The following is a 14,558-nucleotide window of genomic DNA, read 5'->3' as shown; positions in this document are numbered from 1 at the left end:
CCCCTGGGTTTTACATGTATCATTCTCAAATAATTTCTAAAGCTAGCTAGAATTTCTTAAGACCAAAAAAAATTAATAATTAATAGGAGAGCTTGATTTCTAAACTTCACCCATTATAAACCAGATGAATTTTTAACTAATTTCAAAAATAAAAAGCCATGATTTAAATAATTTCAAGAAGTAGGCAAGAACAAACTTTGGTCCTTAGCTCTAAAAAGCAGGAGTTTTGTTTAAAAAAGTGGCAGAATTTAGTATATTTCCACAGAGGTTTTTTCCCCTTTTTTAACAACTTGTAAAGGTAAATGTGAGGGAGAGAAAAATGCTTTCTAATTGAAAGAAATAACTAAAAAAAGAGAGAACAAAAATATATAAATGTTTTGTTTCAGGGGGAATTGAATTCACCATCACTGGAAGTACTTAAGTAAAGGCTAGGTAACTATTCTTAGAAATGCTGTCCAGTTATGTTTAATTCTACACAGTCTCTAAGCATCTTTTCTGCTCTGGGATTCTATAATTCACTTTTCCCAGAACAGTCAAAATTTATTTTAATTTGAGAATTTAAGTGTCCTTGAATTTGTTTCTACTCATAGATTGGTTTAGTGTAAATGACCAAGTTCTATTTTCACTTGTCAATATTTCTTTATGGAATGGCCATGTTCACATCCTTTTCCATAAAAAAGGAATTTGATATAGCCTGGGAAAATGGAATCATTGCTTTAGATACCTCCTTAATCATTTGCTTCAGTCATACAACTCAGTAGAGTTGAGGATTCTTCCTCATGCCAAGGATGGCAAATTTGTATAAAAAGAATCAAAACAATTGTGGCACAATCATATTTTAAACTCTAGCATCTCTCAGGAGAAATTCATTTAATCAAAAGGTTAAAAAGGGCTACTTTATTTGAAATTATTCCCCCTAATTTATGAAACATGACAAAATAATTATATAGAAAACTTCAATAAATTCATGTAAACTACTATTCTCTTGATAGAGAAATCTGTTGAAATATATATGAACAACCCCTCCAGACCTACTGGTAAAAACATGGTTTGGTTTCTTTCTGAACAAGAGTTTAAATGGAAAATTTAGACTCTATAAGAAAAATAAAAATGAAAATATGCTGTTATGTAACTGTACTAAGGAATAGCAATAAATTCAACCACAATACAAATAAGTATAAGCAAAAATGATGTTTTTTCTCCAACTGACAACAATGATCATGTAACACCAAAAGTAGAAAGACCACCCAATTTTCTCATGTATGTTAAGTGATCTGCAGAGGCATGCATTTCCTACCTATTGTCTCCACTTCCTGAAGAAATCATTCAATATTAATATCAAATTTTTAAAATTCATGGTACTGTATTTATTTATGTTCTAAGAATCTGGACATTATCCTCTTGAGAAAGAATGAACTTTCTAAGCAAAATGTTCATGATGTGCTTCAAATAAGTGAATGTTGCATTCTGAGAGAATTTCAGTCTCTAAGTAGTATAATAGTTTTTGGGTTTTTTTCTGATTAGATAAACCAGGGCCACAAAATAAAAAAAAAATTAGGATACCACAGACTAATTCAGGTTCATCTTGTGGTTTGCACTGCCATTCTAGAATATTTATTTTTGTTCTTTCTATTACTTAGAACAATATTTCTCAAATGGTGGTTTTAAATTAATAGGGGCTTTTAAGATCAGTTTCCAATCTGCAATGAAGAGAAAACTTCCTATATTAGGAATTATCTGCGTCAATGAAATTTAGGGGGCCAAAGTGCCCACAAGCATCCTATCCAAATACCCAAGAGTCAGTCATTTTTTGTCCAAGAAACATGAGCTATTTTGGCACAATTTGGCATTACCAAACAATGAAATATTAAACTCACTATTGTTTCTTCTCTGTTTAAATTACAGGATTATCCACAAGAATGGCTACACAGAGCAAGAATGTATAGAATTCAAAGCTGTCATTTACAGTAACACCCTGCAATCCATTCTAGCCATTGTGAAGGCTATGACCATTCTGGGAATTGATTATGTAAATCCCCAAAGTGCAGTAAGTGTAAATCCACTGCCATTCAACAGTAAGATCTGAAAACACAATAATATGATTGAACCATCTCCTGGCACAGTAGATATAGAAGTTGACTTGGACTCATTCTTAGGAATGTTAAGTCTTAAATCTTGACTCAGACACTTATCAGTAGTATGATCTTGAACAAATCACTTAACCTCTCTCAGCTTCAGTTTCTATATCTGTAACGTGGAAGTAAAAATAGCACCTACTTCACGTGGTTGTTGTGAAGATTAAATGAGATAATATCAATGAAATACTTTGGAAACTTTCAAAAAAGCTACTACTACTGTTGCTAATACTATTAACTAAATACAAGTAACCCAAAGAACGAAATAAATTTCTAGCAAGTCCATAAATTCTTTTATAACTAAAGTTTCTGTGGGCTAAATTGAAATCCAAGCAATATATTATTACCTAATTCTCTTTCCATCATATATATGCATATACCCATACATGTATGTATGTATACATGTATGTATATATGTATGTATGCGTGTATATATATATATACATACATACATACATACTCACACACATACATTTTTATAGACAGAAGTTTACTTTGTTCATTTCCCGGGTTGAAACATCACAAAAAACTATCCAAAAAATTCATTCATTTATTCAACAAGCACTCATTAAGTACCTGTTTTGTGTGAGATACTGGGCACAATTCCGTATGATCAAAACATATCAGATGGCTAGAGTGAAAGGTGTCAAATGAGCATACATTGTACTATTCTAGCATACACATAAAATTAAAATACTTAAATGACTACAGTATATTTAGTAGATCACCTCCCTCATAAATTATTTATAGAAGAATATGGATAAAGTCGATAAAATTGAAAGGAATGCACTACAATTTTCACCACTGAAGTGAGTAACTATATATTGATGAGATCACAGATCTATTGGTGTGTTTGGACTTCACAAACATAAAGGTTTTAAAGTTCATAAAAATCCAATTTGAAATGTAGCAAATTATCTCATAAACAGAAATTTTGGGGATAGAAAAGACTTTAGGTGATATTTAGTCTGACCTTCAAATACCATGGATGAAAAAAAAAAAAAACCAACAGATGCTGAAAAGAAACATGTTATCCATCATCATGCTAAAAGCAGTTGGTAAGGTCAGGATTCATGTTTATGTCTTCTTGCTCTGAATTTGTACATAGTCATTATATCTAGCAATTTTCAGAAGCAGAATTTGAACTCATTTCTTTCTGACTCCAAAGCCAGCTCCATGCTAAATTATCCATTTATATATCTAAATATATATCCATATATATATATGCATATATATATATATTATCCATTTATATATATATATCTGACTCTAAAGCCAGCTCCATTATCCACCACCATGCTAAATCTCATAAATGCATTACTAGAAGAAATATAAAGTATGGTATTTTTCATGTTGTAAATCCTATACTTTCATTCCTGTCATATTTTTTCCTTTGTTGTTTTGGAGGGTTTTTTTTTACTTGATTTGACTTTGACTTTTTTTGACTTGACTTTGAAAAGATTTTGACATTAACTTATGCCCTTGGTATAGAGACTCCAATTGAAGAATCTCCTTGTAACCATATAGATAAGCAACTTTTATTCATCTAATGCAGGGGTCTGCAACCTTTTTGGCTGTGAGAGCCATAAACGCCACATTTTTTAAAATGTAATTTCGTGAGAGCCGTACAGTGCTCACAGTGTGCGCTCCTGTAATAGCGCCTGAAAAAAAATTGACTTTATGGCTCCTGTAGAAAGAGCCATATCTGGCCCTCAAAAGAGCCAGATATGGCTCGAGAACCACACGTTGCTGACCCCTGATTTAATGATATCAAGGTTGCCTGGGGTATGTAGAAGTTAAATAATTTTCCCAGGGCCATATTGGCCAAAAACATCACTTAAATCCAATATTTCGTGATTTTGATATTGCCTCTCTCTCTCTGCTATGCCAAAGTATCTCTTCAATCTATACTCCCACAAAAAAATAGATATTTTTAATTTATCATTGATAAAAGAAGTAATAGAAATATGAGATTCCCCCAGTTAAAGCATAAAATAAAACAATAAATGATCATGGATTCTGAACTAGAAAGAACCTAAAAAGTCACCTAGGCTAACCCTTTCAAACTGCAAATAAGGAAAAAGAGACCAAAGTAGGTTTAGTGATTTATCCAAGGTCACATAGGTAGTAAGTGGCAACATCACAATTTGAACACAGATTGAAACCACTAAAGGAAACCATACAGAAACTATAGATACAAAGGCATATAGGAATTATATATAGAAATATATAATATAGGAAAATCCATTCTTAACTAAAAATAAAGAATACTCCTTCAGAGAACCATAAATTGGACTGATCCAATGCTTATTTTAGTGGCCCTATTAGTGGATTTCACATAAAATGAAGGACAGATATAAGAGAAAAATAAATAGAGAAGGCACATTTGCCATGAGAAATTTGTACCATAAAAACTGAAATTCATTCAGAAATATCTAAGCGCCTAAATTGCCATTTTATGAGACAGTTTAGAAGAAAAAACAGTCACCTCTTCATTTTGCCATAAAGAAAGATGTGACCCATATGATTTTATACACTTGATAATCACCTAAACATTGCTTGTCCATGAGATGTCACAGATTTTCTTTCTTTTTTTTTTTTTTTTTTTTTAATTTTAAACCCTTAACTTCTGTGTATTGACTTATAGGTGGAAGATTGGTAAGGGTAGGCAATAGGGGTCAAGTGACTTGCCCAGGGTCACACAGCTAGGAAGTGTCTGAGGCCGGATTTGAACCTAGGACCTCCAGTCTCTAGGCCTGGCTCTCAATCCACTGAGCTACCCAGCTGCCCCCACAGATTTTCTTTCTTAATCCATGTAATAATAATGGTTTGTTCAATCGTTTGGATAACTGTTATGTCCATTTACATCTCTATAATTTCTTCAAGATTGTCACCTCCCAGAATTAAGGAACCATATTTTTAAATTAATGGTCTGAATTGACTAGCACAAGTTCATATTAAAACGATGGCTTTACAGCTCAAGTTCACCTCCATGTAGGTTTTTCTAGTGTGAAGACCAAGAATGTTTCTGTCAATCATGCATTTTATGTGGAAGTATTTTTATAAACATTTTTGTATCCCTGAAATATAACTTATAGAATGAAAAAAAATTAGAGCTGTCTTCAAAAATCAACCCCTACATGATATAGATGAGAAAAAATGAAGTTCAGAAATGTCAATAACACTTTACATTTCTATATAGTTGTGAAGTTTACCTGAAGTTTCCTCATAATAACCTTCTGGTATATGTAGAACAAGTATTTTTGTGTCCATCTGAAAGATGACCAAAGAAAGGCTAATAACCTCTAATTTAATAATAAGTGTTTGGAGTTCACACCTAAGTCTTCATCAGAGAGGTAGAAAAATAGTGTGGGAAACAGCACCAAGTTTGGGGTTATAGGACATTGGTTCAAATTCTGTCTCTTTCACAGTGGATATAGAGATGGATCTGGAGTCAAGAAGATCTGAATTTATTTTATGCTTTGTAGCCCAGGCAAGTCACTTAACCTCTTAACCTTAGTTTTCTCATTCGGGAAACAGCATCTATCTCTCAGAATTGTTATGAGGATCAAATGAGACAGTATCTATGAAGCATTTTGTAAACTTCAAAGCCATATAGAAATAGCTAGCTAGCTATTATGCAAGTTACCTTGGGCAAGTCACTTATCTTTTTAGCCTCATTTTCCCTACATGTAAAATAAGTATGCTAGACTGAGACATCTAAACTCTCTTTAAGCTCAAAAACTATGAAACTGTGGTAGAGGAAACTTCTGCGCCAAAAACCAATTGGCAACTGCTTTGCAATTTATAGAACTGTTTAGGACACTGAGAGGTCAAATAATTCCCCAGGCTCAGAGATTATGTTAAAAGTGAGACCTGGAATCCTATTTTAATGACTTTTTTTTCTCTGTTATGCCACATTACCTCTCAATAATAAGAATAATTGATCTTTATACAGTACTTTAAAGATTACAAAGCACTTTTCATACTCATTTGATCCTCACACCAACCCTACTAGGGACGGGTATTATTTTTCCTATGTTACAGATGAGGAAAGAGAGGGTCAGAGAATTTCAGAGACTTGGTTAGGTCAACACAGTTACTAAATGTTTATGTATCTATCCATTATCCCATGCTCTCTCAGTTGGGTAGTTTTAATAACCTGGTTTGGCATGGTGGACATTTTTTACTACTAAAATTAATAACTTTGTGTTGATTTCTTAGTGTCTACATTTATATACGTATTTTAATATGAAACAATTTTTTACTTTATATATATTTTATAATATTTTATATTATACCTATTTTATAATGAATATTTTATCTTATATTTTGTAATGAAAAAATTGCTATAGACAATTTAGTATTTTGGCCTTTATCTTTTATGAATTTTTATCATTTGAAATCTAAGAATCTTCATTTAGCAAAGACATTGGCCACTCCATGTGGAGATATTGTTTTTTCTATTCTATTTTTATCCTCCTTTGGAAAAAGTTATTTAATGTTTTCTGATACATTTTCCATTAGCACTCAGCATTATTAAGACTGCCATCATCTTATTTTATCACGAAGAATTTGTGATTTCATTTATTGTATGTATTCCCACTCTTGATGCTACATTGGTCCTTAGACAATAACATTCAGTTCACCACCAAGATCAAATATAAGGAGAGCTTATCACTGGACTTCATTCAATTGTTGGGTTGGATGCTTGAAGGGCATAGCTAGGTACCCAATGTTTTGTAAAATGCCTCTCAATCTATAGCCCCATACCCTAGCAGGAACAAAATATTGCAGTTGTCAAGCATGAGGCCATTTTCATGGATCCTTAACATGAGATGCATAAGTTCAGTATCAAGATTTATCATGTGGTATTGGATAATAGGATTTATGCACAGGCCAATGAAAAAGTTTATTCAGATGATTTTGCTAAGGATAAAAAAAAGTGACCTCTTCATTTTATTTTGGTTTTTGGTGTGTAAAAAGGAATTCTTTATTCCTTTTTTAATTTAATGGGGGACCTGGAGGTCCTCTTACCATAGAGATGCATAGGGTTTAATCAGCCTACAGAAACAGGAAGCAGAAACCATAAAGACAGGAAAGAGGAACCATAGAGACAGGAAGTGAGGTGGGAAAAGGGTATAAAAGGGGTCAGGGTCAGTGGGGGGAGGGGTCAGTTGCTGACAGGTGTTGGCAGTTGCAGGGAAGTTGGCTTTTGGGAATGTGTTGGATGGGTGGTTGGCATTTAGTTACTGGAACATAAAAGGTAAGCCTGAGCTTACTGATAGGGTTTTTGGCTTTAGCTTTTAAAGAGTTTTTGGCTTTAGCCTTTAGAGCAGGAGTCGGCAATCTTTTTGGCCGTGAGAGCCATAAACGCCACATTTTTTTAAATGTAATTTCGTGTGAGCCGTACAGTGCTCACAGTGCATGCTCCTGTAACAGCGCCTGAAAAAAAAAATTGACTTTATGGCTCCTGCAGAAAGAGCCATACGTTGCCGACCCCTGCTTTAGAGGGTTTTTTAGCTTTTGAGTTCTGTGCTTTTGGTTTGGGTTGTTAGGTTTTTTTCTTTCTTGAACTTTTTTGGGAGGTGGTTGGTCTTAGTTGACAGATCTACTGGGGTTAGATTAAACTTTGATTAGGTTGGTTTTGATTGGGGTGGATTGGGTTGGAACTTTGTAGGACTGTTCTTATTAGCAATAGTTATAGACAGTTATAGTTAGACATAGGCTGTTTTAGGTAGTAATTATAGGTAATTATAAGTAGTTATAGGATAACTAGTATAGACATTAGGAAATTTTCTTTCTCTACCTCTTTCCTATATTTCTCTCCTTTACTATATTCTTTTCTATCTCTATTTTAATAAAACTAAATTGTTAATTGTTAAAAGCTGCTCTTTTATTTTATTTGTAAACCCCTATTTTAACCCTTACAGGTTAGCCGAAAGATTATTTTTTAATTTGGTTTTTAATGTATATATTGCACACATTTATATGTCTCTAGGCTAGAAGTTCTTAATATATATGCATGTGATGGATGACTTAAAAGTCTGATGAAATCTATGACCCCTTTGCAGAATAAAATTATTAAATGCATAAAATGAAAAAAAATGTAGGATTTCAAAGGAAACTAGTTATATTGAAAGGTAATTGTTGACATAATTTTTAAAACATTATGGACCCTAGGCTAAGAACTTTTTTCCAGACAGTAATTTATTTTTACACACCCACAGCTAAGGTTAAAAGCAATGTAAAGAAAGAATGCTATTTGGCAGTCCAAAACCCAAAATAAATAATAATATGAAATTCACATATCACTTAAAACTTCATAGTATTTTACATATATTTTCTTCTTTGAATATTTTTTAAAACTTTGATATATGTAGTATAAATGATGTTATTTCTTTTTAACAGATGATGAAATGAGACTCAGAGATGTTAAATATATTGAATTATTTCTCCAAAGTTATACTGCTAATAAGTGTCAGAATTACAACTTGAACATAAGTCTTTCTCATTCAAAGTTCATCATGTTATCTGATTCATTTTTAAAATTTACAAAAATTACTGAAAGCCTAATATAAGCAAAAAATTTTACTTGGTCTTGTGGAATTAGAAATCTGAATAAGCCATAATATTTCTTAAATCATAATAATCCAAATATACAAAAACAATATTAAGTAAAATGAAATAGATCAGCAGGAATTGGGAGAGGAAAGGGGAGGGATAAGTTTTATTATTTCAAAGCTATCCCAGATGAGAAGATTCCCTCCGTGATGGCAGGCCACCACATTCTTTGCAACACGTAACCTTAGAGAGCTGTCTAAAGTATTGAGAGATTTAATGAATTGTTCAAGGTCACATAGACAGTATGTGAAAAAGGAAGGAGAGTATTTATTGAATGAAGAAAAATGTTAGAATACAAAGAAGAAAGATAAAAGTCATATATTTTGAATATAATTATTTTCAGGGACCTAGTACATGTCAGATACAATATAAGACATTTTAAGCATGGAATATTCAGTAATTTTTTGTTTATCCTGTATATCCAACATTATTATCAATGACTTTGACTTTCTAGATGCTATCCTGCAGTGAATGTCTTTTGCCCAGATACTGTTGTTCAGGTTTGGGATCTCAAAATATCAGTGATCTCTGTTGTAAATTGCTTAAATCCCTATACCAGTACTCTCTGATCTGTTTTTCTAACCTAAAGACAACTTTACCCAATTTTAGAATACTTGAGAGTATAGGGATGGAAGAGGGGACTCTGAATGGTCTCCAGGGGGCAATAAATCAACCACTTTCCTCTTAACCAAATTCCCAGGCCATGAAACCTCCTATGGAATGAGCAGTTGCAGATTCTCCTAAAATTGCTGACCATTCCAAAGAAGTCTTGGGGGGAACTATAGTATTTTGGATTCTTTACCTCCCAAAAGATTTCACTGGGATTCTTGATAGGTTTCTAAGGATTCTTCCCAAACTCTGGGCCAGATAGGAAGCAAACACCTCCTAGTGGTCAAGAGCCAAATAAGGTCATTAAATTATTATTAATATTATTATTAGTGTTTTTATTAAAAGTTTTTAATTTGTTTTTTTTAACTTGCCTTTTTGGATGGTCCCCAAAATTTCTGGATGGACCCCATAATATTGTTATTATAAAGTACTTTGTAACTCTGTCATGGACTCTTTAGATGGGACATTCTTTTTAGCATACCTTGAATATTTTAAGTCAGGGGTCTGCAACCTTTTTGACCGTGAGCGCCATAAACGCCACATTTTTTAAAATGTAATTTTGTGAGAGCCGTACAATATGTTTAACACTGAATACAAGTAAATATGTGCATTTTATGTAAGAACAACACTTTTAAAGTACAATAAGTCTCTGAACTATTTTTAATAACGTTATTATGTGCTAACCAATGATGAATAAAGTACTTCTTACCATTAATGTGACTTCTGCTGCTGCATGGTTTTGCTGATGGATTTGTAGTCTGGTTGATATGTGGCGAGGTTAAGCTTCATGCAGGCATTGAGACTTCCATCTTTTAAACGTGATCTTAGGTTGGTCTTAATGTTCTTTAGATGTGAGAAAGACTGCTCACATGCATACGTAGAGCCATACATTGTCAGTACAGCAATACTCACACGCTGCAGTGTGTGGTATGTGACAGGAAGGGCATTCCAAGTTTTGACAATCAGCTGATCCACGGGTTGAAGATTTTTCATTTCTCCCAACTTGTGATTGCTCACCAACTCTGCTTGCTGTCGTGCAAGTCTTTCCAAATCTTCGTTCAGTGACTTGAACTTATTCACCCATATGTCTGAGGCCTTCAGATCAGCAGCTTGAAACTCAAAATCTCTGATGGAGACACCGGGGATGTAACTCAGGTCAGCACTGTCCACTGCACACTTGTGTGGATGGGTTATGAACTTAAAAAGACGAGTGTGCTCACGAAATTCTCCAAAGCGCTCTTTGAATGACTGCAGACGATTAGATGTGAAGCCTGCTAGCTGCTGAAGATCAAGATGTCGAGCAGGGTCACTTGTTGTACATGCATCTTTAAACTCTCCCAGTTTTTCAAAGTATAGTAAACGACCTGTTTTAATGTCAGTGGTGAAGAGTTCTAGCTTATTTTCAAAAGCAAACACTGCTTGTTGAAGGGATAAGACTGTATTTCCAACACCTTGCATTTTCACACTGAGCTGGTTCAGATGTTGAGTTATGTCTACAAGATAGTAGAACTTCAGGAGCTACTCAGTGTTGTCTAACTCGGGATGCTCGACATTTTTCATTTGAAGAAAAGTCCGGATTTCACTCAGACAAGCTGCAAAATGGTTGAGCACCTTCCCTCTTGACAACCAATGCACATTGCTGTGCAGAAGCAGACCAGGATAACTATTCCCAACTTCTTCCAGCAGTGTTTTAAACTGGCGATCATTTAAAGCTCAGGTAACAATAAAATTGACCACCTGAATGACCAGCAACATCACCTCACCAAGCTGCTTGCCACACATCTGAGCACAAAGTGCCTCCTGATGTAGGATGCAGTGAAAACTTAGGATGGGTCTCTTTTCATGTTCATGAAGAAGCGCTACGAATCCTCTGTTTTCCCCCACCATGTACAGAGCACCATCAGTACACACTGAAATAAGTTTATCCATTGGTAGATTTTTTCCATTAGCGAGCTCAGTGAAAGACTTGAATAAATCCTTCCCTCTTATTGTCCCTTTCAAAGGCAAAACAGCAAGAATTTCCTCACATAGTGTGTCACTGACAACATACCTTGTAATCATGCTGAACTGGGATAAATGGCTTATGTCTGTTGACTCATCCACAGCGAGAGAAAAGAATAGTGCTGCATTTATGTCCTTCAATTGTGTTTCCTCAATTTGATTTACCATCATTATCGTACAATTGTGAACAGTTTTTGCCAACAGAGGCATGCCTTTTATTCATTTGATTATCTTGTCTTTATCTGAAAAGTCATCAAAAAGTTCATTGGCAACATCAAGCATGAATGTTTTGGCATACTCCACATCTGTGAATGGCTTTCCGTTTCTCACAATTGCTAAAGTAGCAGCAAAGTTAGCCGAATTCCAGTCACCTTGTTGGGTCCAAACACGGAGTTGCTGCTGACTAGCTTTCACTCTGCACAGTAACTCTTCACATGCTTTCTTCCTGCTGTCCCCCACAGGATATTTCGATGCAAATGTAGTATGGTGTAGCTCAAAGTGTCGCTTTATATTTGACCGTTTCATCAATGAAATTTGTTCATTGCATATTAGACACACTGCAGAACCTGCTCTCTCCACAAAGGCGAATTCCTCTGTCCATTTCTGCTGAAAAGTATGATACTCGTCATCCTCTAATACTCCTCTTCTTCTTTTAGCCATCTTCTTCAATAAAAGGGTTTCTGCAATTAGTTAGCTGACTACTTTATTAAAAGGAAGGAAAGTGCAGTTCAGTTTAATTAGAAAATTCGAAGTTAAATACCAGCAACAGCCTGTCCCCTTCTCCAGCTGTGAAAACAAAAAGAAAGAAAAACATCCAATTCAAGCTATTTTATTAATCAAAAAAACAAGACTTAATGTGGCACTATAGTACTGATATAACTGCACACATACATATAAAACTCCTTTACACTAAGAAAATTGCTGAAATAAAGAGAGAAAAATTCAGGGAAGAAAATTTTTTCCTTTCCCTCTCTCAAGTCAGGCAACAGGAGAAGAAAAAGCTGCCGGCCTGCTGGTTAAGCCATTTGGCCACATAAATTAAGTAGGAGATCAGGAGATTACAGAAAATAACATGACTTGTGTGCAGGCATTAGTAAGTAGTGGGGGGGCACCTTTTCATGGAAAACTGGCCAGGACACATCACACACATTTCTTGGTACAGGTGTTTATCAGTGCTGCTACTCAATCATTCTGTATCAAATGAAACAACTACTGAGGAGAAATGCTTCTCATTAATGAAGCATATGTAACGATGTAATCTGACTATAGTTCCCCTTTAAGAGCAGGTAGAAAACTTAAAAACAATAACAATCCCACAAATAGGGAGTGAATAGAGGTAACAAACAAGGCAATGTCCTCACTGAAAAATAAATATAGCAACAGAATAGGTAAAAAAAAGTGAGACAGGATTGTAAATGTATATATGCACTGAGATAAAGCCATGTAAATCAGAGGCAGAGAGGTAGAGAATGTAGACAAAAGTGATCAATCACTATACAGAACCCCAAGATGTCAGTAACAGGTGTGGAAAGAGTAAAAGGAGGGCAGAAGAAGGAACACACAGCACACCTACCAAGCCAAACTAAAGACCAGGATTCGTCTCATGTGGCAATATCAATGAGGGAGCTTCTATCTTAGAAGATAGTTGCGGTACCTAAAGGTACGTGACGCGTGACATCATGATGTTGACGTATCATGTGACGCGCAATGTCATGCGTAAACTTAGTTACTATGCCACGGTTCGTCTGTCAGTGCTCACAGTGTGCGCTCCTGTAACAGAGCCTGAAAAATAATTGACTTTATGGCTCCTGCAGAAACAGCCATATCTGGCCCTCAAAAGAGCCAGATATGGCTCGAGAGCCATATGTTGTGGACCCCTATTTTAAGTGATGGAATAGTGGATAGAATGCTAGTTTTAGATACAGAAAAACTGGATTTGAATCTTGGCTATTCTTTATGCTATTTGTGCGAGTTTGGGCAAGTTAGGGGTTGAATTACATGACCTCCTTTCCAGCTTAAAATCATTGATCTTTTGATCATCCTTTAGTTGTTGAAAAATTTTCATAGCTGTGCTTTGATATAAGGGACACTGGTGGGGGGGGGCACTGAAAATCATTTAATGGGGATTCTATTTCTTGTTAGATATGATAAGTAAAGCTATAAAGAAAATGGTAGAAACTTATTAAAATGTAGATGTTGTGGTAATGATACAGGTTTTATCTTTTTGGTAAAATACTGATATTTGCATAATATTTTAAAGTTTGCAAGGTACTATACATGCATGATCTCCTCTAAAACTCATAACTCTGTGAAGTATCATAACTATCGTTATCAATATTTGACATGTAAACTGAGCCTCAGAGAAGTTAAGAAATCTTTTCAGAATTTCACTATTTGTGAGTAATAATCTGATCTGGGATTTAAACCAAGATCCTCTCAATAATAAGTCTAGAACAGTATCCACTGCCCATTGAAAAGATGAATGGACATAAAACTGTGTATAGAAGGGAAAGACCTAACATGCAACACAAATAAGTCCATTTTCAGTGCTTTCCATAGATATAGTGGACTTGAGTTCGTATAAAATATAAATTTAAACACATAAAGGAAATAGTGTAGGATCATTTATTTAGAAAAGAATGGAATCTTAGAAAATATTAATTCCAACTGCCTCCTTTTACAAAGGAAGGAACTAAAAGCCAGAGGTGAAATCACTTGCCAAAGGACATAGGAAGAAGGAATAGCAAATCCCGGTTTTGTACCAAGTATTGTCTGACAACACATAGTTCTTTCCACCATTTCCTCCCAAGAGTGCCTTGTGCAATAAACAAAGACTTCATTAGCAAAAAGTTATCCTTAGTCCCATGTTAAGCTGTTTCAAAACCCATTTCTTTTCAGGTTATATCCTCTCTTAAAATTAAATCTTATTTTTTTAACTTGGAACAAGTACTTTGGCAGCAAATCACATGCAGTAATTCAAGTTAGGAATTGTCTGTGAGGCATTTGGGTTCATTTTAAGGGCACATAATTAAAAAATTAATTCTCCTTTTCACATAAACTTCTACTTTCATATATTCTACTATCATGACCTTTTCCACATGACAGAATAATAAGGGGAAACTATTTGTATTTTTTTTTTAGTATTTTCAGAATGGAACTCCAATAGTATTTTATTTCATCCATAATAAC

The 14,558-nt window shown here is 34.5% G+C and overlaps 1 protein-coding gene across 1 annotated transcript in view; it reads left to right on the top strand.

Annotated features, from left to right (window-relative positions):
• The window catches only part of GNAT3 (G protein subunit alpha transducin 3), a 78,261-nt gene that overhangs the window by 39,256 nt on the left and 24,447 nt on the right, over positions 1-14,558 (top strand). The window contains exon 3 of the mRNA XM_044677925.1: positions 1,906-2,047. Coding sequence (XP_044533860.1) covers positions 1,906-2,047 — 142 coding nt within the window. The remainder of the gene's footprint in view (positions 1-1,905; positions 2,048-14,558) is intronic.

This window comes from Gracilinanus agilis, chromosome 5 (assembly GCF_016433145.1).
Source record: "Gracilinanus agilis isolate LMUSP501 chromosome 5, AgileGrace, whole genome shotgun sequence".
NCBI classification, from domain to species: Eukaryota; Metazoa; Chordata; class Mammalia; order Didelphimorphia; family Didelphidae; genus Gracilinanus; species Gracilinanus agilis.
The sequence above is the reverse complement of the archived record's forward strand: the minus strand, read 5'-3'. Positions and strand labels throughout refer to the sequence as shown.